This window comes from Gossypium hirsutum, chromosome D09 (assembly GCF_007990345.1).
Source record: "Gossypium hirsutum isolate 1008001.06 chromosome D09, Gossypium_hirsutum_v2.1, whole genome shotgun sequence".
NCBI lineage: Eukaryota > Viridiplantae > Streptophyta > Magnoliopsida > Malvales > Malvaceae > Gossypium > Gossypium hirsutum.
Genome location: NC_053445.1, coordinates 47877751 through 47902796, shown reverse-complemented (window position 1 = coordinate 47902796; position 25046 = coordinate 47877751). Strand labels below are relative to the sequence as shown.

The window sequence follows — 25046 nt, the reverse complement described above, 5'->3', positions numbered from 1 at the left end:
ATTTTTAAATGATTAAATTATTTTTTATCATTTTGGGGGCCAATGTGCAATTCTATCATTACTAATTCAAAATTTTATAAATTATAAAAGGGCCTAAATGATTTTTTTTCATTTTAGAGGGAGTCAAAGCCTATGCCAGCCCTTGACTTTGCCATCGAAAGTGGGTTAATGTAACACCCCTAATCCTTATCCATCGTCGGAACAGGGTTACAGAGCAGTACCGAACTTTACGGATTAAATACGAACATTTCATAACATTTAATATACATATCAGGAACCAATCATAAAACACTCATATTGTCTCTTGTATAAGCCCTCTAGGCTCAAAATACACATTAAAAGTAATTCGGGACTAAACCAGAACTCAGAGAATTTTCCCCATAATTTCAATTTTTTTCTTAGGAGCATGGGATACACACCAGTATGGCCAGGCCATGTGGCTCACACAGCCAAGAGACACGCTTGTGTTTTAGGCCGTGTGAGCATTCGATGTGAGGCACACGATCGTGTCCCAGCCCATGTAACTCTCTGACTTGGGTCACACACCCATGTGCTAGGTCGTGTGTTATGAAATTAAGGTGCATGGGTCACATGGCAAAGCCACACGCTCGTGTGCTACGCCGTGTGCAAAAACTAGGCATTCTGTTTCTCAATTTTAAAGATGCAAGGGACACAAGGCCAAACCATACACCCATGTGATAGGCCGTGTGTCACACATGGTTGAGACACACATCGTGTCTCTGCTAAATCCCAAACAAGCAATCAATACAAGCCAAAATCATGTTTTAAGTATGACATAACATCACAAATACTCAAATACTTAAACTTACATATTTAATCCATCTCATTGATTAATCAAAATCTACTACTAATTACATACATACAATCATATATTACACACAACCATGTCTCAATTTATTTCATTTCCAAATCAACCCTATACATGCCATATAAACCAAAGTAAGAACTGAACAGAAACCTGTAAAGGTTGAATGGAAGTTAGTAAGAGCTAAATAGAAACCCATAAGGGTTAAACAGAAGCTCAATAGAGCTGAACGGAAATTCATTAGGGTTGAACGGAAACTCATATGAGTTAAATAGAAGCTCATGATAACTAAATAGAAAGTAAACACGAAAGTTCGCAACAAATGCTGAACCTCAGTTTACTCAGGTAGTTTGCAGTCAATTCTTTCTTTGCTGTCTTTCGCCGCAGAACGATCGTACTCAATCCCGCGTTCCATTCGTTTTGAACATTCAATCCAATTTTATAATTTTAACAATAATTTTACTTTCAACAATAGATATGGATGAATACAAAATATTATTCATCAATTTGATATATAAACATTAAATTTTAACCATACGAACTTACCTGGGTTCAATTGTAATATTTGTAGAAGTTCAGGGACTATTATGCTAAGTTTCCTTTTTCACAAGTATCTACAGGCACTTGATCTAAAATATGAAATTACTCATTCATTAGCATATATTTAAGTTCCAATTCACTTCACAATTGATACCCCTCAATTTTCAAAATTAAACAATTACCCGAACTTTTACAACTTTTGCAATTTAGTCTCTTACTAATTAGTCTATCAAATGAGCTAATTTTTTCTCAATTGATAATTTTTCTAAATATTCTAGGCTATTATACATCTCTTGGTATTCATAATTTCAATACCAAACCCTAATATTTAAATTTTTCACAATTTGGTCCTAAAATCAATATCTAACAAATTCACTTTATAAAATCATCATACAACAGAATTAAAGCTCTAAATCCATGTTATTTCATAAAAAATATCCAATATTCATCAATGGTAACTTTCAAATTTTCCAACAAAATCAAAAACTAATGAAATAGTTAGTTGGACCCAATTGTAAAAGTTTCAAAAACATAAAAATTATAAGAAAAGGGCAAGAATTAAACTCACATGGAGCTAAATTATGAAAAAATAGCTTAAGGAGCTCTCGTATGGCTGTTTTTGGCTGAATTTTGGAGAAGAAATGTCTAGAAATCAATTGGCCATTTGTTTTATTTTATTTCTTAATTTCACCAAATGACCATTTTTCCCCTAATTCACCTTATTTTGTTTCTTTTTCTTTGCTTATGCCGCCTCAGCCATCTCTTTTAGGTTATTTTACTCTTTAAGTCCTCTCTATTTACCATTTAGGCCATTTAATCACTATTTCCTTAATTAGCAAGTTTTGTACCTTTTTCAATTTAGTTCTTTTCAATTAATTAGCTATCAAAACGTTAAAATTTTCTAAGGAAACTTTAATACTACCTTAATGACACTTCGTAAATGACTCAATACCTCGTTTTCTAAACCATTTAACCTAATAAATCATTATAAAACACAAATTATTAATTCAAAAATCTTTCTAAAATCACATTTAACTCGTAAATACTAAATAATAAAATTTACAAGCTTACTTATCGGATTTGGTGGTCTCGAACCACGGTTCCGACACCACTGAAAATCAGGCTGTTACAGTTAGAGTGTCCTCTAGAGTTTAGGCATGTGACGACAACATAGGCAAGTTTCTTGGAACTTGTATTTCATGGTCGAAATTAAGCTTGAGGTAACACAAGAGAATATGATTAGTTAACACAAGACGTACAGCGACATCGTTAATATGATTAGTTAACACAAGATGTACAGCGACATCGTTGATGAACTCAAAATATTCATATGATTTGGATGAACTATATGTACGGATAAAAATATTGATGTTATAATTTGTTATTTATAAAATGAAAAGTGATGTAATTTAAAGGATATGTTAATATTTAAAAAAATGTTAGATCTTTTTTCTTGATACATGGGGAAGAGTTTTTGTCAGCATCCATGTATTTGTCACCTCTTTAACTTGACAAATGCTTCATTCAATCTCCTTAAGTCGACTCCAATAAAGATTCTAAGCTAACATCCGTAACTGCATCCTGTATGCTTATGGATAGAATGCTTGATGATAAGAACCCACGGAGCCACGCTAAGCTAGCCTTATTCGTTAATTACCGCCATTGACACCTAGACAAAGAGAGATTGAACAAAAAAAAAAAACCCAATGACCAGACGTATAGTTAACACTCTTTTTAGATATAACCTCAACAATTCTAAATCAATAATTTTAGTGGCTTTTTGCACCATTCTCTGCTTGAACTATTTCCACCTTAAAATCTTTTCACACTTTCCATTGTGTAAATCACAACATATAATTTAATTCTTAGAACAAAACTATAAAATTGAACTAATTTAATTAATTATTGTAAATTGTTTCTCTACCCAAAGGTATAAAATTAACCAAAACAATAACAGACAATGAAGCAATTTTGCTTACTTCAAACACATAAAGTAGACAATCAAAGTTAACGCCGGTCGCCCAATAGCCTCATCTTTGAAGAAGGATGAACTAAGAAGACTGTGTTTCGTTATTTCTTATAATAAAACTTGATAAGCAACAAATGGATTTAAAATACTTATTAATTGATTAAGATTATTCTATTATTAAACAACTTTAGCTTCCTATTCCATTTTTTTCCACATTTTTTTTATTTTTATAAATAATATATAACCAACTTTTAAAAAAAAATGTACCACTATTTAATTTATTTTGGGTTTGAATGGATTTATACAAATCAAATGATTTTGAAATCGATAAATATTAAATTTTTTAATAAATTTTGATCCAATATGCGAGGTTGAATTTTGATTTTCTGTACGCTTTTATATTAATTTGATTCAATTTTCACTAACAATATTGTTGAATTAACTTCATTTTACATTCATATATTGCATACACCAACAATTATATTAATCCAATATGAAAATAAATGTATGTATTCATTTCTTTAAATGTATATAATTGAATGAAAATCAGAGTTTCACACATACATGTGAACCACAATTCAAGTTTCATGTGTATAATTGCACCAAATCAAAGTTTATGTATCAAATTGCACATTGAACCAAAATTTATTTATAAATTTGATATTTATCCCTCTTAAAATTTACAAAACTATAATGTTTTGAAATTATAAAATAAAAAATTAAATTTAGATAAAATTATCTTCTTAATTCCTCCCGACTTTAATGGATTTTGAGTTATTTCAATTTCATGCTTTTATCCTTAGACCGGAGATCAAAATCAAATTAAGCACACATCAAAGTTCAATGGTGAATGAGTAAAAAAAAATCGAAAATCGATATTAATTATAAGTTTGGACGGTTTTTGAAATATAAATTACAAAATTACGAATACTTAAATTAAAATTTATTTTATTTTATTTAAAATTATTTTTTATCTTTCTAATTTCTAATTAATTTGATTTTTCTATATATAGAAAATATTTTATATTTATAACAGTGAAAATAATTTAAAAATACTACGTACAAAATATTATTAGAAAATAGTATAATAGAGTTATTGATTTTTTTTCCCACTTGAATTCTTAAAAATGAGAAATAAATTCTAAATTTTCAAACACTACGTAGCTTATGATAAATTTTTATTTTTGTAAATTCTTAAAAGCGAACATGTGAGAGAAGAGAGGGGCAGTTACCATAACTTTCTGCGTTCAATAGGCCACAGCTTTCCGCATCCGAAGGTGGAAAAAAAGACAAAACATTGCTTCAAATTGTGGGACGCACTTGCAATGCTAATCCAATGGGCAGTTACCATAACTTTCCCTATACCATACTTTAAATTAATCGCGTGCAAAATCCGATTTGTATAAAAAAATTCGATAAAAATTTAAATTTTAAATTAAATAGTTCGAGTTGTTTGAGTTAATCAATTTATTTAGATCAACTCGAATAAAAAATTAAGTTTTTCAGTGTAACTTGAATATGAATTATCAATTCGAGTTATTCGAAAATCCAAATAAAAAAATGTAAAACTACGTTGTTTTGATAAATGTTTATTTTTTTTAAGTTAAAAGGCAAAACTACATCATTTTGATAAATGTTTACCCATTAAATTAAAAGATAAAATCATTATATTGTTTATATAGTTAAATAATCTTGCACTTCGTCTACTAGTTAAATAATCGGTCTATGTAAACGCAACATTGAGTATAAATAATAGGCTTCGTTAACTCGACTCGACTTGACTCGAAATTTTTTGACTCGATTCGAAAAAAATTCAAATTAAGTTCAGTTGCTGAAATAGGATTCATTAACTTGACTAACTCGAAATTTTTTAACACGATTCGATCGGATGCGTCCCCTACTTCACGTTATATTTTGCTATTGGATGCTTTAGTTTTGGTGTCTTAAAATTCTGAATTTTAAAATCTCATTATTTGAGTGAGTTTTAAAAAAATATTAGATAAATTGATCTTTGATCTTAGTATTCAACAAAATGTTAACTCTATTAAAATATTTCGTTTTTTTTATTGTATATACTGATGTGACATTTTCATATATATATATATGATAAAAATTATCTGGAAAAAGGTTATGATAGGATAAAAATAATTTTATATAATTTATTAAATTGTTACCCATTTATTCCTTAGATTCAAAACCCATTTTCTTCTCTCACTTGAACATCATTTCCTCCTCCTCCCAGCTGAACTCAGTTGAAGAACTTGGTAAGATCACCCATGTCTTCAATGCTTTTAAAGAACATGGTTTTAATTGCAAAAAAAAATTAAAAAAAATTCCATGTTGTTTTAAACCAAACTGAAAAATTGGGACAGAAATGATGATACCAAGTTTACTTAAATCATCGGAAAAATGGGTTATTAAGTTCTTTAATTGTGAGAATGATATGGGTTTAAAATGATGAAGATGAATTGGGTAAATGAGTTCACCACCATTGAACATGGTAGCTTAGAGTTGCGGTGAAGTCATAAGATTAAGTTTCATTGTGTTTTTATAGTCTAGCAAGGCATGTTATGACGAAAATATAATGAATTATATAAAATTGTCTTTATCTTAATCATGATTTAATTTTAAGTTATTTGTATCAAATAATTATATAAAAATGTCGCATCAACATTTAACAATAAAAAGCGATGAGATGAAATTTTTGATGATGGACTATTTTGTTCCATTGAACCAATTTACCCTCTCTTTGTTTCAGTAGAAGGATCAAAATGCTATATGGATTAGTAGAGAGGTCACTATGTATGTTTTTTTTTTTGTAATTTTTATATTCTAAAATATCAATAGATGTTAATATCACCTTTGTTTATTATAGTGGTAGGTCTTGGGATTAAGTTTTAGAGATTAGTAAATATTTCAAAAATTTTAGAGTTTAATGATAATTTTTAAAAATAATTGAGGGTCTAATTAAAATTTTTAAATTTTTTCTGAGATGAGAATTTTCAAAAATTTTGAGGGGGTTAATTAAAATTTTCTAAAAATTTCAATAGAAAAATCATATTTTTCTAAAATTTGAGAGGGGAGCAGTTACAATCATGGGATTAAGGGTTAATGTTGAGTTTATCAGAATAAAGTAGGGGTGAGTATTCGATCGAGTTGAGTCGAATCGAGTCAAAAAATTTCGAGTTAGTCGAGTTGACGAATTCAATTTTAGCAACCGAACTCAATTTGAATTTTTTTCGAATCAGATCGAATTGAGTCAAAAAATTTTGAGTCAAATCGAGACGAGTTAATGAATTATATTATTTATACTTAATGTTGTTTACATGAACCGATTATTTAACTAATAAACAAAATACAAAATTGTTTAACTATATACACAATATAATGGTTTTGCCTTTTAATTTAATGAGTAAACATTTATCAAAATAACGTAGTTTTGCCTTTTAACTTAATGATTTTGACTTTTAACTTTAGAAAAGGTAAACATTTATCAAAACGGCGTAATTTTGCCTTTTCTTATTTGGATTTTCAGATAACTCGAATTGTGTAATTCATATTCAAGTTAAACAGAAAACTTAATTTTTTATTCGAGTTGATCCAAATAACTTAATTAACTCAAATAACTCGAACTAATTAATTCAAAAATTAAAAAATTTATCGAATTTTTTAAATCGATTCAGATTTTATTCACTTCTAGAATAAAGGGATAGGTCAGTGTCCGGGGAAGCCATCGGCGGTGGTGAAATCCTAGGGTTTGTTGGGAAGAGAAATAAGATGAAAAAAAGAGAAAAGAAATAATAATAATAAAAACAACTTATCGTTTAACATGTCATATCAGACCTATTTTATCAAATAATGACGTTAAATAGCTAAATGGTATTTTTATAAAAACACGAAAATAATAATGACATATTTATAAATTTTAAAAGTTGAATGAGATGTGGCATAGTTGACTCAATAATATATTATAACATGAAAATGCAAAAATAGAGATATAAAAACATTAAAATGTATTATTAATAAACTTAAATTGATACAAATAAATGAAATTCGATCTCAAAATAATCATTGCCCCTTATTCTTTATCAAAAACAAGTTTTTAAATTTATATAATTATATCATATGTAAATACAATATGAGGAGGATAGCACACATATACAGTTTTATATTATTTCCTGTTTTATTAATATTTTAACATAGCTTTTTTATTTTATTTATATAAATTATGTGTGTTAAATTAAAAAAATTTAAATATTCATTTTCAGTAAAAAAAATTTAACTATTAAATAAATATTAATATATATAGATCAGTGTAATAAATATAATAAAAAATATAAAAAATGGATGAAGTGGGTGTTGAACATAGGAGGGAGAAATAATTGCAGCCCCATATGATGGAACAAAAAGGCAGCACATTTTGAAGCAAAAGAGAAAAGGGCACCTTATCCTACACAACCTACTAATATCATGCTTTTATTTGCCACATATATTTGTATTTAAACCACAAATAACGAAATGAAAATATTTGGATAGGACCATATATGAGGTGATGAAAGCGTCCATGAAATAATTTATCTCTTAAACGATTACTTCTTCAATATTTAAAATGTAATTTCATATATCTTATTTATTGATTTGTATTAAATTATGTTTAATATGGAATAAATTTAATGATTGTCGAATTGTTTTTATTTTAAAATTAATTTTTTAAAATTTTAACAAACTGTTATGTGATTTAACTTATCTTATTTAATCAAATTTAAATATTTCACTTCTATCTTTATCCATATTACAAAAAGAATAGCAAATCATTTTTTATTTTTCACTGAATCAAATTTATGCTTTTACATGATTTAAGGAACTTTATTTTGTATTAAAATAAATTATTAAAAAATTTATTTCTGAAATTAAAAAGTACTGGATATAAATTATTTCTAAAAATTTAAAAATAAAAAGAATTAAAACTTTATTTCTAAAAATTATTTAAAATAAAAAATTTTCACTTTTACATGAAAACAATAAAAACAACCTTTTATTTATTATTTCTAATTTTCACATTTTCATTTACTCAACCAAACACGTTATTTTAACAATTTTCATTTTAATGGAAACTAAATAAAAACTAAACATTTAAGGTTTCAATAAAACACTCCTTTTTATCATAAATAACCGTAACGCCTTTTATTTAAGTTATTTTAAATACGATAAAAATAATATTTATTAAAAGAATTAAAATGTTAAAATGGTATGACATAAAATTATAAGACTCACATAATATTAAATGGTTGTTGAATGTATAAAGGCATAAATGATTGCATCGAAATTGGATCAACAAAAAGGCAGCACATTATCATCCTCACTTGCAACATGGAATCACTTGATGATAAGTATAAAGGTTAACAAGTGAAGGACAACTTGTTTTTTTTTTTTTTAAATGTTTCATTATCATCTTATTATTTCCTCTTCTTTTCGAAGTTGTTCTATATTTTATTATATTCATTTAATTTTTACTACAAACTGAATTGTGGTTTGTGAAAAATTCATATTTAAGTATTTTTGTAAAACTATTCTAAAAGGTGAGATCCTGATTCAAGCATTTAACCTATTAAAAACTCGTTGGCTCAATATTATCAAATGTTTGACAATCAATTATAATAAGTGAGAGCTATACCAATCAAGTAAGAAATGCAAAAAACGATGGTGAACTTGGGATCAAATGAGTGCAACAGCCACGGAGAAATTGGGTTTTCAATTGAGGTTTCTAAGTAACAAGAAAGAGTTTGCAAAAGCTAGCATGATGGAAATCTAGGGAGGTAAGCATACAACCCTACCATTCATGCCCCTGTTATCTTGTGTTTAAGGCATCTCGGCGCAGATTTTTAAATTTATTCATAATTTTTTTATGAGAGGTCAGTGAAAAGATGTTAAATTAATTAATTAAACTGATCAAATTAAAAATCGATAATTTAATTGATTTAACTATCAATTCGATTTTAAAAATATTAATTTTCTTAGATAAATTCCATCGGATGTAGTCCATGTCCTTACTTGAGATGGGCTACCAACCCCCATTTCGTGATTGAAAAATAATAAAACATTTATATCAATTAATTTAATATTTCTTATAACTAAATTTAAATAAAACAATATATTTTTGTTATTAAGAAGCAATGCTAGTGGACGGGGCCATCCTAGATAAGACCCAACTTGTCCAGATTGGCCCTATGAAACTAGCAGATAGGCTAACACTTGGGTCCAATTTGAGTAAACAAGATGATATTAGTTGTAGCAATGGATAGGGATACAAGAGATTGCGTCACATTACGCAACACAAACATCTTACTATTAGATCAAACAGTTGTTGGCTTATCTATATACTAATTTAAATTATGAGCATTTCCATTAAAAAATATACTATGATACTAAGAGTGAGTTTAGATGGATAGTATGTTTATTTACGATTAGTGTAAAAATAGCGGTAGTGATGATATTAAATATTGTAGCGTAAAATAAAAAATAAACTAAATGCATCGCATCGCATCGCACCGCATTCAATCTAATCCAATCGCTCATCCAACTCACCTTAAGTTATTTAGAGGTTGTGTTCTGACTTGTGCAACCAGGTCTTGTAAATATGCTATGAAAGACTTTGATGTTATGGAGAATCCTTAATAAAGCAAAAATACATTGGTTCACGTGAATAACTTGAACATTAAACATATTCATTTTAAAATTTCGAAATTAAAAAGATAAATACGAAAAGATTCTCATTGATATTTAAATTGTGTATATTGGTAAATGATGGGAGGAGTGTGGTAAGTGAAATTCTCTTGCTTTTTCCAGAATGAAACTGTTTGATGTTGAGAGTACATTAAATTTTTTTTATAATGTATACTAATGAATTTTGTTCATAATTATCTTTAAAAAACCAATTTCTTTTACATAATTCTATAATGATTTTGCTTTGAGTGGTAGCATGTGCAAATTCCTTTTTACTGTGTTGGTATGCATGTGTGAGAGTTACTTCTTATCCTTCTCTTCTTTTGATAACGTAGAGCCCTCGTATCCTTGTTGACAACCCCCTAATGACATAAAGCTAAAGTAACCTAACAAAGCTACTCCCACTGTAGTATCTACTCTTCAATGTTCCTTGCTTTATGTCTGCTCTTTCACTTTCAGTTGATGAATAAATAAATAAAAAATCACCTGGCTTAGCTGCTTTTCTCCAATATTTCTATGGATTCCCAAAATCTCCAAATTCCATGTCACCCTCGCATGTTGTTGGACTTTGTTTTGTTCCTATTTCAACAATGATGCAATATTCGTAAGTAAAAAAAAATTAAAGTGAATAATAGGTTCAAATATTCAAATCCAAACCTATTCTTCACAATAGTATGCCATATTCGAGATATTTACTATTGTAGTTAAAATATCTAAATCGAAATATTATTGGAAGTGTGATATTTAAAATTTTACAGTTTTATTATATATCATAAAAATTTATTATTATCATGTTTCATGTATAGAACCTATATCTTAATTTTCTAACAAATTCTATGTCACTACATCCGGTATAATATAGGTATAGCTATATACAAAAGCTAGCCTAGGATTATCCATATGGTGCAGTGATGCACATTTAGATATGGTTTTGTAATGAAAGAAGAAGAAATTTTTTTTTGCATATGATGTAATATTTAGAAAAAGGTGGTGGGTCAATTAGTGAGCTGGGAAAAAAAGGGTAGAGGAATCTCTATGGAGTTGGCCTTCTGAAATCCTGACTTTGCTCATCTTCTCCTCACACCAATGCAATTGTTGTTCAGTTAGATCAGTCATTCTCAAAACCCTTGACACCACTTTTAGGTCAATCAGACCCATCAATATGTCCATCTCTTTCTCCACCTTCACTTTCCTTCTCCTTATGCATTTCTTAGCCCTTTTAAGGTCTTTAAGCTTCATCCTTTTCTGCATTCAATCCAGCGAATAATCTTAATAATACTCAAATCATTTTATATGGAGAGAGAGAGAGAGAGAGAGATGATGACATGATGGTTTTATAAACTTATTAAAATTAGAGAACTTACTTTAGCATTAACTTTTTTCATGAGCTGAAGGAGTGTAGGGTCAACTGAGCCTCTTCTCTTCATCCCAAAGAATTTTTTAATGAGTTGGCATGGTTTCTCCTTGTCTGCCTTGAGAAAATTCATGAAGGTTTGGATTCCATCCTCCATTATCACCACAAATGTTTCTGCTGATATTCTTGGCCCAAACCCTTCATCTCTTTCATCTTCCTCATAATCTTTTTTCATATCAAAATTATGGAAATAAACAGAATGTTAATTAAAGGTATTATAAATGAAATAGGTTTTAAAAACAATGATTTACCTCGATATTCAGGAACCAGAAGCAACTTTGGGGCCAAAAGCCTCATCCTGGCATACACCTCGGGTCTACGCCCTTGTTCATAAGGCTCATTTTCGATGTATCTTTGTAAAAGAACTTGGAATTGTTGAAACTGTTGAGCAATGATGGCAGGACAGTCGAAATCTTTTCTAGAGGCTCTTTTATGTTCAAAGTTCTTATAGTTCCAGTTAAGAGCTTCCCAAGTCAAGCAAATTTGAGCAACGTATGCAGATTCCAGTTCATGGTATGGATTCCGTCTGATATCTGATGGTTTTTTGTTCATTGTCGCAAACTTGTGGACTATTCTCTCAGATATTGATCTTGGGCAAGCTTGAATGGACCTCAGTGATTCTATAAACAATTTCAAACCCATCAACCAAATCTACATTCTTCAAATAAATATATATATATGTATATCAAGTTTCTCATAATTTTACCTGTTTCTTGGAGCTTTTGTGCACTGATTCTGTCAAGGAACATCATCTCTTCATCATATTTTTGGAACACAGTGTAGGATTCCCATTTGGGACAACTTCTTCTTGAGGAAGATGAAAATGGATCTTCAGTCCCTGAATCTCTGCAATTTATTGAGCTTCTCCACTCAGATGAGCTCTTTGATGTTGAGCCTATTGTGTAAGAGTCACCATAGATTGGTTCATTATCATCCTGCTCCTCACCTACTAACTTCTTAGACTCCACTGTTGGGCCTATAACAAAAAACTTGTCACTTGAAAAATCTGTTTGCACCCTTTGTTTGATTTTTTGATTACAGAAATTTTCTGCAGAAAACAATATCAGGCAGCATGAAAAGACAAAGTACAAGGATGTAATGTTCAGCAGAAACATATGAAGTACATCATGTGATAATAAGAAAAGGTTTAATGCACATACCATCACCATCTTCATCATTGTCCACATCACTTTTGTCCATTGGTGAGACTATAGGAGTGGGACCATCATCAAAATTGTCAAGTGAATCGCCATCTTTTGTTGGGATCTCTTCATGATCAAACAAATCTGTATCATCATCATCATGATGGTGCTCAGAATCTGAACTAGGTGACTGTTCAGTGTAACAACTTGCATATTCTTGATCCTCACTCGTGATGAGCTGATCATCATGGACATCATTTCGAGGTCTTTGAAAGCTGCTGTCCGGCAGGAAAATAAGTGATTCACCACCATGAATTATGTCAGCCACAAGGTGGTCATTTTCCATGCAGTTGGCCTTGTAGTTATACCTTTCAACACAATAATCTTCTTCTTCTTCTTCTTCTTCTTCTTCTTCTTCTTCTTCTTCTTCCTCAGAGAACATACTGTAATCATATCCATTTCGATTCCTGCAAAAGAAACAAAGAACACAACACAATGAATGAATGAATTTCTTCACCAACAAAACAATGAAATTACAAGGACCTTTGGAGAAGCGAGTAACTTCCAATGAAGTAGAAGAACTTGGCAAGCAAAATTGATGAGTAGTATAGGAAGAGAAGGAGAAGCAAAGATGAGCTTGAGAGGTTGTAAAACAATATAACCAAAGCTTGCTTTTGCATGTTTTCTTGTTGTTTGGTGGTGCTTTCAAATGAGCTTTGCCAACAAATACTCAAAAGCAAAGTGAAGTCTTTGGTTCAGGAAAAGCAAAATAATGTGTTGCTTTCATTGGTTTCCTACTTGGCTTAAAGTGGTCTTCTTCCTTTAAAATGACCGATCTGACCTACACAATACCAATTTTACCTCTCTATCATTTCCAAACATCAATTGCAATTGAGAGGGCAAATATGTCAACAAATTATTACCTTTCTTTTTTATACATTTGAGGAATTATATCCTGGTCATTCAATAAATAATCAAATATATAAATAGATACGTTAACTTTTTGAGTTTAGGGTGGTGAGATGAATTCTTTAGCTAATTAATTGATAGGTTAAATGAGGAAAGATTGGAATATCAAATTCATTTGTTTATGGGTCGGGTTATTCGTCCAAAATTTCGAGAATTTACTTTAAAAAGTTAGGTCCGTTTAAAATATGGGTTGGGTTCAAACTTGAACATTTAAGGCCTAAGTCCATCCTGACCCATTTTAAATTTATAATATTTTATATTATATTATTTTTATATATTATGTAATTTAGAACACATTAAAAGGACAAACCTAGACTAAACATATAATAATGCTCTAATGTAAACATTAAAATAATGTTAACATGACTATATAAAAAATTTCAATAAATGAAAAATGTATAAAATTATTAAATATTAAAATAAAATAAAATACATATTTTTAAAAAATTAAAAAATAATATGGGCGGGCCTAAAATGCGCTTGGATTAGTCTTTTATAAATATGGACGGATTTAGATAAAATATTATACCCAAATTTCGGGTCGGGCTGAGCTTGGACATGCATAAAGTATATTAATATCATACTTAGGCCTAACCCGACCCAATCCATGAGCACTTCTACTCTCAAGTCTAACTTAACAAAAAATAAGATGAATTGATTGATTGGATATTAAATTTTTTTTATATTTTAATATGTTTTATATAATAAAAGATAAATGAACTTTGAAAAATACATTTTTATTATTGAAATTTTTTTATAAATGAAAAAAAGTAAAAAGGTTCAGATGAAATTTAAAACATAATCTAATTAAGATTTTATATTTATAGAGATTTCTTTTATGTTATGCATTACGAATTTAGTATGATAAATCAAAAATCATAAAATAAAAATACCAGAACAGTCTTTTGCATTAAAAGCATAGAAATTATAAAACTAAAATATAAGAAAAAGATCTCATCTTATCTCAAAACCCTTAGAAAACACCAGACACCAAAACCTGACCACACGCATCAATAAACAAGCATGGCTTTTTTGCTTTATAAAAGAAATAATAATAAATACTTTAACTTTTCCAAAATAATAAAAAATATAGAATCGTGTAACATAATTTCTAATTTGGGGAGTTATTTTATGGAAAAAGAAAGTTATAAAGTAAAAAATTAAATATTTATGGGTGTAATCTTTTGACAGTATAAATTTAAAGGACATAATATATTTCATCTTTTTATTTGTAATTTTATAAACTCATAAGTGGCTTACTAAATTTAATCTAACACAATATAAATTATAGTAGTTGATACCGATCAAATATTGTTTTAATTTACGTTTTTTTTAGTCAAAATTCTAACACATTTCAGGCATTTTCTTGTGTTTTAGTCCATTTCAATCAATTTCAGGATATACTAGTGTCTATCGATATGTAATGGTTTGTACAAGATATTAATATTTTTTATCTTAACTATTTTTATTTGTTATAATTTATTTAAAAATAAATTAAAATTATTTAATTAATTAATTTATTGATATTAATTAATAATTTTAAAATTTCAATCCGCATATAAATATATTCATATGTATACTTTTTAGATATATTTTCATGTATATTAAAAATAATAAAAAATCTAAAAATATACACCTAAATATACTGATATTAGTACATGCTAGTATAAAAAAATATAATACAATACTAACTATGTTAATATAAATAGTAGGGACAATTTACATAGTTGAGAGAGAATTTTTTGGTAGAAATATTCTTTGCCTCTAAATTATGAAAAAGCCTTTAAAAGATGAAGTGAGGAAGTGTCTTGTAGGGCTTTTTCTCATGGAAATATCTCATTTGCTGCATGTCCTTAACTTGGTTCCCAAGGTTTTCCCAGAAAATGCTGTCTCCTTAGGAATTTTGTCTCACACTTTTTTATTTATTTAATAATAAATCATTTGAGGTTGTTTAAGACACTTGTTTTATCAAAGTGATTGGCTAATTATATAATATTACTTGCACGAAAGCAGAAGATGGAGTTACCCCACACCAGATTCAAAAAGGTACATGAAACCTTAGACCCCCCAACCCATAAAGACCCGGCTTCGGTTCCCAAATATCTGGGCCATATTTGAAGATTCCTTCTCTGCACTTTCTTCCCCATTTTTTACCATCAAAAGGGGGGGGGGAGTAAAGTATAGAGCTCTCTGTAAATTCTGCTTTTTCCTTTCCTCTTGTGGAATATTTGTCCAACTAGGTCAAGGTACCTTATCACATATAATATCCCTACTCATAAGTTATTCTAGCTTGGTTCAAAAAAACTTAAATTTGACTTGATCTTGTGAAGTGAGTTCGATATCAAAGCTGGGGCATCCTACTCCCCAACTTGAATAGGGCGTAAGCGTAATCAAAATTATTTATATATACACAAATTTAAATAGGCCGTAATGTGGGATTGTAGCAGCCTGGCGTCGTGCAATGCATGGTTAGCATCTTTTGATAACAAATGTTGCGTGTAAGTCAGCCTTTGGGTGCTTCCCTTGTTACACATTCTGCAGTCATTCCTCGTATGGTCGAATTGCTCAATCATGTAATAAAGCTCCTTTTGATCAAAATCATGCATGTCCTGTGTTAGTGAATGTAACTGGTAACCAGTTTCAGTTAAGTTGTTAGTTTCTGGTACAAATTGTTAGCAGCTTAGCCTATCATTAATTAGTTAGTTAGCTAATGGGTTAGTATGTTAGTTCACTATGCAGCTTTTTTGTATAAATTAATATGGCTCGTCTCTGATACTGAGATTTTAGAGTCTTTTGAATGAAATGAATAGTTTCCTTTCTTGAGTTTTCTCTTGTATTTTCTTGAAGTTCGATCATGCTGCGCATAATTTACGTGTTTTATGTGTATTGGTTTGACCACTTAATGAACCGTTTTTTATGGGGGTTGATTCATCAGAAAATTGAGCAACAAGCAGTTAAAATATAGGAAGAGGCTTGTAGACTAGGAATCATAATGACTTGGTTCAGTTGAGGAGTAAACACATTTCATCTCCAATGAAAACCATTAAGACAGATGTAGCGTTGTGCAATAAGAACAAGGTTGCGGCCTGCGGGGCTTGCTGTGATGGGCAGGGATTCAATGGGACAAATTGTGAGCGGAGCCAACGCACTCATGCTGCCTGAAATCCAAGCTGGCCTATGAGGCTTGCCTCTGAATTGATTAAGAATCAGGGATGGCAATAACCTTAGTCCTCATTAAGACACTTGAGAGGAAAATGCAGAGAACTGAATGAGATAGGAGATGCAAAATTATAGGAAACAGAAGCCTTGTAAAGATGTGATTCAAATAGTTTGGTTGGGGCATAACATCATCTGTCAAAAACTCATCTTGTTGGTGAAGACCAGACTTTGTGACTATAATTTTATTGTTAGTACCTAAACAGCTATTGACTCTATTCAGAGAGAAATGCACCTTTCCTTTTTCCCATTATGACCACTACTTAAATCTCAATTAGACACGATTTATTATGATATTTAAGTGGAATTGAACCAACTAGGAAAATAAACGACACCAATTTACTCAAATGTACTGCCCCATGGGCTTTGCATTTTGTGCATATACAATCTGAACAATCATGTTTTACTATCGATGAATAGATTTAAAGGTCTTTATCGCCGGTGTAAGATCGAGTTGGATGGAGTATATATAAATATATATATATATATAGATATTAATAAATACATAATTGTTTAAATTTGATTTCAATTTTTTTTATCTAAATTAGTTTGGATTTGTAATTAATTAATCTAAATCCATTTAAACCCATTCGTATTATATTTTATTTTTTTATATATTGTCAATGGAGTTTTTAGACTTCAGGGTAATACATGTATTGTTTAGGGTATAATAAATAAAAATAAAAATTCAAGAATTAAAAGAAATGACATTAGGCATTGGCTGAACTCTATGTGGAACTCATATATTATAAACTTAAAAATAGATCAGACTAGGTTCGAGTTTTGAATATTGGAGTCCGAGCCTGGATCATGTTTTAAACGAGCCTAATTTTTTTTTTCAAACCAATTTTCTGGACCTATTGTTTTTTTTTTCCAAATCCTTTCAAATTTTAAACAAGCCTTCGAACTTGGGAAATAACCCAACCCTTGAATAAATATTAATAAATTTCTTAAAAAAGATTTACCTATTTTCAAAAAAAGATTGGATTATTTTAAGATAGTTCAATCTTTTTAAAATTAATTGTTTGTTCCTAACAAACAATTATTAATCCATAAGCAAATTTAAGATATATCAAGTATTATTTTTAATTATTTTATTATTCTTTATTACACTCAAAAATTTTAAACCCACCTTTCATACCTAAAGTATTTAAACTTTGTTTATATATAATTGGGCGTAGGAATGAGGTTATTTGGGTTTGAACCCAATCTCTCATGCCTAAAACATATATAACATTTTTGTTAGAAAATCAAAAAGTTATTTGGCAAATATTTAAATTCTATCAGAATTAAAAATTTAACATATATACTTCCTTTATATAATTAATTTTTATTCTTAACATATAAAGGGGAGGAATCTACTTACGCCTGTGTAAAATGTAAAATTAAAGTAGTTTTACACTCTTTTATATATTTTTGTATGATTAATATTTTAATGATCTAACCATCATTTTTCATATTCTATTCATATAAATCATGCATGTCAATTTTGATGTAAATTATAATAATTTTCTAATTATCTGTTTTGAAGTAAAAAAAAAACTTTCAATCGTCCAATAAATATTAATATATACACTATTTTAGATTGATATGATAAAGATATTGAATTGGTTTGAAAATTTACATGCTGGACAATTACAATTATATCAATAAATTCAACAATAAAATTGTTAAAAATTTAATTATAAAAAAATAAATTAAAGGGTATACAGATATAAATGAATCCCTCCCCACAACTAATTTTTAATCAATAAATTTATGTAAATTCAATTAGAGCTTTGACATAACTGGATTAAATTTGAATAGGACCTTTTACCCATAATTGGACCAAACTTAAATAATCATTAAAATTTTCATTAATATGGGTCTACCATAAAACCGAACCCCAAACTAAAGGGGAAAAGATATCAAAATAGTTAAACTGCTGAAATATCAAACAAACTTGCGAACCCTGAAATCGATGGGAGGAAGAAAGAACTAAGACGATAAGATAAACTTTGCTTTTTTATTTTCCCTGATTTTCTTTTTTGAGGTCGAAACCTTAAAATAGTGAAGCAACATCAACATGCGGACAACAACAAATGAAAATCGAATTGCAATATGAAAACTTGGCATCAACATATATACCACTAAATTTATGATCAGATGAGATCCGAAGAGACATGATTTTATTGGTAGGTATACTGACTGTCAATTCACCATCATTATCCCTTATAAAGTCCCCTTTTTTCCCATTGCTATCTTATTTCTTACAAACTTCTTTCGCAATAACTTTATTTTTCTATGGGTATAATTTGTTAACCATATAAACGAAATCATTTTGAGATTTATATTTTATGCATGGGTAATTATTGATACAGGTTCATCATCAAGGAGGAGATAATAAAAAGATGGTGGCGGTATAAGAAAGTCAATTCACATGTGATAGGTAAAGAATCGAAGTAAGTGGAGGGTAAAAGAGAGAAGAAGAGGAGGTTTTGATGTGCTTAGGGTAAAAAGTTTAAGGAGTTAAGAATTGGAAAAAAGGATCCCCTCAGCATCATGTGTTGGGGTATATATATAAGGGGAAGGTCTCTTGCCCGGTAGTGCTATGTCACTGACAACACAGGTGACCGCTCCCTTGTGTGGTCGGTCGGGTGACAGGTTCATCATACGTCGGTTGTTGTCAAGTGCGGTACCATGTGCGCCTACTCTAATATTCTATTTATTGAGATAATACAATGTTGTTATACCTCTATGATCCCATATTGAGGATACGAGTCACCCATTAATAGCGAGTGGCTTATCATTAGATGACCAGCCAAATGATATCAGATAAAGGTTGTTTGCAGGTATCTCCCAGATCACTTCTCATATTATCACGTATCTCAATCGAGATAAAAGTATAACAATAATATAAATAGTGCAACTAGTGAATCAAATAAAATTATTTCATTAAAAAGAAAATTTTATTTATTCGTTTTTAAAACCTTAATCATGCATCTAGCAAAGCAAAATTGATATGCTAACTTAACGCTCAACTTAATTAGTTCACACATCCAATAAATTTGAATATTATAATATATGCGATTATTAAAAAGTTAAACCAAACCCGTAAACAATGATACTCGAACACATGGAATCAAACATTCTTTCAACCGCCCGCCATGTGCATGATTTTAATTGTATTACTTCCTTTTTCTTTGACCAATGATCTTCCCTTGCTTCATGATACAAAGGTTTATTATGGTTATCAGTTTTTTTGTCCTCCACCCCATAAAATTGTTTCAATGTTGAAGTGACATAGAAAGCAACTTTGGGATCAACCTTTTGGGTTGAACTTATTTGAATTGGGAAGATAAAAGGATTTTAAAGCATTGTGGAAGAAGATTTAATGACATATATTTGTAAAGTAGTGGGGGATTGGTAAGAAACATGACCACCTAACAACCTCCTCCACTTGTATTATTGAACCCACTGTCCTTGGATCCTTGAACTTGCCCCTCCTCATCTCTATTCTCCCACAACTTCACCTAATATGTGACCCTAAATCTAGATTGGGAAATACATGTAATCTATCCTTTTTGTTATTATGCATCGAATCCTTTCTTTTGAGCCATTTTCTTTCCCCACTTTTGATATAGCTCATGAATAGTATATTCATAAAGTATTGTATTCATATATTTGTAAGGTATATTAATGATGGAGTATTTTTTAATTTTACAGATCGGGTTAAAAGATTTTCAATCTCCCTTATCTTTTTTTTAAATATAACTTAAGGATACATGAACTTTTTTTATTCATTTGTGGAGTCAGAAAAATCCCATATGTTTAACTATTGGTTTTATATAAAAAATTTTAATTGTTAAATATATATTAATAATGATAATATTCTAGATCGATATGATAAAAGTATGAGATTAATTCAAAAATTTATATGTTTGGCAATTATAATTATATTGATAAATTTAAATGATTTTTTTTATATATATATTTGAGATGATATGAGCATATGATGCTCAAAGATCCTAAATCTCCCTCCTAGACCTAGTTCATGCATGCTCCAAGAGACAAGGCAAAAGAGTTGGTCAAAAGGGAGTCAAAGAAGAAAGAAATTGATAGGAAAAGAGTGATAAAAGTGGCTTTAAAAAGGATTAATAAGCTCTTAATCATGATTCGCAAATGTCGGAGAACCCACATTGCCTCTTGTAGCCATGCATGGCTTGGCCCATTTCAAGCTGTCCTCCTCCCACCTTCTTCTATGCACTGCATTTGCCCCCCTTTCTCTCTTTTATTTCTCACTAAACACCCAAAATTTATCTATAAATTAAACCATTCAATAAATCCTTTCCCATTCTCTCCTTCAATCATTCCCTTACTGAATTTCCAACATCCATTAGATTTTGAATTTGTATTTAATGCACACACACAAAAGAAAAGTCTATAAATTTCATCCAATCACCTCATTAAAAATATATATAAATAATCCTACTTTTTAACATATGATGTAACAAGGTTTATTAATTATACATATCCTTGTCAGTTTTTGTGGGTTTAGGGTTTCATTTGTTTTTGTTCCACGTGTTATAGCCAAATTGGCCATAGTTTCATTGCATCATAATGTTATTGGGACATACCCTCTAAACTGTTGGTGCCCAAAAGGATTAGGACATTTTGATTTCTTACCGACAAGTAGGATTTTTATAACAACTTGTTCCTAATCATTCGTTGTGTTTTTGGATGGTGGCTCGTTCACAATTATAGCCGTTTGGGTATTTATCTATAGTAAATTCTTTTTATCAGTCTCCTAAACATAAACCTAATATAAATTATTAAATTTTAATGTGTAATCAATGTATGTTTGTCGATTATGTCTAAAAATATCAAATCGTACATATTACGATGTTTATTCATAAATACAGAATATTTGCATTGAAATGGCTGTACTTTGGGTTAAAAAAAAAAACAAAAGGTTTGAGAAAGAAAATAAGGTAATTGATATGGATGAACAAGTTGACATGAATTTCCATCACTAAAAGTAAAAGGCAAACAACATGTGATGCCTCTATCTGTTGTTTCTTCTAAAAATGTCAAATGGTTATCTCTCTCTACTTAAAAGACTAAAATAGTACCTCTATCTACTTAAAGAGAAATAGCAAATTAAGACAAACAGGTTTATGACTATTTATATTTGTGGACACAAAGTTCAAACGAAATTAATTTAAATTAAGGACTTGTTCGATTTGATATTATACAAAAAAAATGAGATTCAATGAACTTAAAATTTTATTTAAATGAATTGATTGAGATGATTAGATCAAAAAATTGAAGATTAATAAATCACACTAGACCGTATTTATAATGTAGGATGGTAGAACTATGGAAAGTTTTATGTTTTGTAAAAGCTTGATTTAAAATGGGATGCATGAAAACTCATGTCTGCTTCATTTTGTTCAATTGTCGGGTTTTCTTAAACAACTAACCATGGCTTTTTGTCCTAATTTTGTCATTAACTAATGTCCAAAACATAAGTGAAGTCTATTAAAAGGAAGTGATTAGGATTATTGAACTAAAGTAATTACTGTTGTTAAGCTTAATGTCCCAAAAGTCCAAATGTTTTTTTGGCTCTTTAGTTGTCATTTTAATCACCCACACCCTAATTACAAAGCACTCAAGTCTAATCACGCCCATTAATGTTTAATTAAGATTTGTTGCATGATATTGCCGCACTAGTAAAATTTGTCCTCTTATTGTGACCTTAAATCAAAGGGAAAATGACAAGAAACAACAAATTAATGTACTCAATATAATATTTGTAATTAGCAAGCTAATTTCTTGTACATATATATTGAATAGAATCCCATTAATGCTTGTGAGTGACAATAAATTACAAGTATAAATTTTTCACATATTCTAGCTTAGGTAGGGGGGTACAATATGTGTTTCTGATCATAATACATTTAAATATGAAAGGGAAAACAAAAAAGAGTTGAAAAATATAGCATCTCCATGATCATATGTTTTGTAAGGCAATTAATTATAGGCATGGATGTAGAAATTAAGTCAAAGAGGACCATGTTGTTGATGAGTGGAAGCAAGCTAGTCTTTCACAATCTCCTTCTCTCATAAATTTGTCCAATTCATCTTTTGCCCCCTGTGCTTTTTCCCTCTGAAATCCCATTCATTCATTATAATTTCCAATCAAAACACTGTGAGATTAAAATTTGCATACGTAAATGAACAGAAAAAAAAAAACCTACAGGAAGCACCTGCATTCTTTCCACGGCATCCGTGTCTGAGTTGAAGTCATAATAAGTGCTTGCTGCTGTTAGCTTCATTGAAAGAAACTGTAACATTTCCAAAACAGTAGAAAATGTGAAATTATGTTACAACTATACAGTATTTATACATATATGTATTAATTGATTATCTCACCTCAACTTGATTCTGCAAGGACTGGACATAATTGATGATCTCATCTAACATGACTGCCATGCCCATGGTCTACAAGTAATCAAACAATTTAGAGAGAAAAAAATGTAGGAGAAAACTTTGTTTTTTTGGCTACTTTTTCAATGTATTTATACATGATATGTGTAATTGAGAGATGGAATTAGAGAGAAAAAGCATAAAATTAACCTTATAGCATCCTGGGACAATATCTTGCAAGCATCTTAGTCTCTCATTAATTTTCCCTCTTCTAACCTGATTGACAATATAAAAACATCATTTTCGATTGGTTGGTATGGTTAAATCAATCAAATTTAGATGTAAACAAAATGAAGTAAAAGGACATATATTTTACCCTTTCTGCTAAACTGTGACTATCAGTAGCTTCACCTCTTCTAGCTCTGACATGAACCACGTCTTTTGGTTTATTTTCTCCCTTTTCATTACTCTTTGCTCTTTTCCCTCTCCCCAAATTCTACATATAACAAAACCCAAATAAAAAAAACAAATTGGGAAAATAAAATAAAATATTGAAGAAAATATATAGAAATATATATCATACATTTATTCTCTTGATCCAAGGGGATGATGAATTCCCATAACTACTTTCTGATAAGTCCAATGATTTTCTCTTATTGCTGTCATGGAATTCATTTCTAGAAGTGACAAAGGATGAGTGAGCAACTGATAGTGCTGTAATTGAACCCTTGTGGTTGCTATCATGGAAATAACTTGGTGGGTTTGCTCTGCAATTGCCTGCGATTTCAGCTACTTGGTTGCTGAAGAAGGTTTCATTGAAGAAAGGGAAAAAGGTTTGGAAATTCAAGGCTGAATTGTCTATAACACTTTGGTTTAGGTCACCACCATATTGGTTAAATGGTGACTCCATGGTTGCAGGATCAATATCCATGAAAGAAAATGATTGTTTAAAGTTTTGCATATCTGTTGTGAAATCAGCCATAGAGAAATTTGTGAGACTTTGTTTTTCGAATGGGTGTTTGGATAATGAGAAAAAGAAAAAAAAAAGTGGGACTTATATTTATAGAGTGGGATTAGTGTTATTCAATAATATGCATGTGAAAAAAAAATTACACTCTTAATTTTCTTTTTAAAGAATGAAGATGAGTGGAGACGTGGCGGTGTAGGCTTTTGTTGTTTTTCTCTCTAACGGGTCCCATTGGGTTCAGGAGATATATCCAATAATGGATTGAGCCCACTTATGAAAGTCTCAGAAAATCTTTTTGAACTTCTTTTTTACATTTATTATTTTTGGAATTACTTCTTCACCAGAATATTTCGATAGGAGAAACGCGTCCGAATTATTAACATTTTTAGTTAATTATTATTATAATAAAAATATTAACTAAATTAAGATTTAATCCACATTTTTTATTACGAATTGCTGGTTGAGTTTTAGTTTGATTTAGAGGTGCTCATGGGGTGGGTCAAGTTTGGTTCGAGTCCAACAAAAAATTAGGCCCATTTTCTAGGCTCGATCCTAAAAATGGGCTTAAAATTTTGCCGAAACTCGGCTCGAATAAAAACGCTAAAACCCGGAGCCGGTTTGGGTGTATTAATTTTTATATAATTTTTAAATATATAATACATCAAAGTACTAAAAATTTTAAAATAAATTTTAAAATATATATACTTAAATAACACTAAGATAGATGCAACTTAAAAAGCAAATGCATCTAAAGTAATAATAATAAAATTAACAATAAAAAAAGTGTTATACAATATCCAAACAGTAAGAACAAAATAGTAGTAACATAATAGTGAAATGGTAGCAAAATAGGGAGAAAATAACAAGAAAAT

The 25046-nt window shown here is 29.7% G+C and overlaps 2 protein-coding genes across 4 annotated transcripts; both read right to left on the bottom strand.

Moving 5' to 3' along the window:
* Positions 1-10154: 10154 nt before the first annotated feature.
* On the bottom strand, positions 10155-13396 carry LOC121220967 (uncharacterized). Of its 2 annotated transcripts, none has more exons than XM_041101076.1 (6): positions 13158-13396; positions 12633-13081; positions 12179-12520; positions 11724-12092; positions 11423-11637; positions 10155-11303 (listed from the first exon to the last, which is right to left on the bottom strand). In XM_041101076.1, the coding sequence occupies exons 1-6, from the start codon at positions 13292-13294 to the stop codon at positions 11058-11060; spliced, it is 1758 nt and encodes a 585-aa protein (XP_040957010.1). In that variant the 5' UTR covers positions 13295-13396; the 3' UTR covers positions 10155-11057. The 2 variants fall into 2 exon arrangements, with proteins under 2 accessions (XP_040957010.1, XP_040957011.1); XM_041101077.1 differs by having other exon boundaries at positions 12179-12448.
* Positions 13397-22574: 9178 nt separating this feature from the next.
* Positions 22575-24246, bottom strand: LOC121220966 (transcription factor BEE 3). Of its 2 annotated transcripts, none has more exons than XM_041101074.1 (6): positions 23791-24246; positions 23584-23703; positions 23418-23483; positions 23214-23282; positions 23039-23125; positions 22575-22947 (listed from the first exon to the last, which is right to left on the bottom strand). In XM_041101074.1, the coding sequence occupies exons 1-6, from the start codon at positions 24187-24189 to the stop codon at positions 22837-22839; spliced, it is 852 nt and encodes a 283-aa protein (XP_040957008.1). In that variant the 5' UTR covers positions 24190-24246; the 3' UTR covers positions 22575-22836. The 2 variants fall into 2 exon arrangements, with proteins under 2 accessions (XP_040957008.1, XP_040957009.1); XM_041101075.1 differs by having other exon boundaries at positions 23048-23125.
* Between the last annotated feature and the right edge of the window lie 800 nt (positions 24247-25046).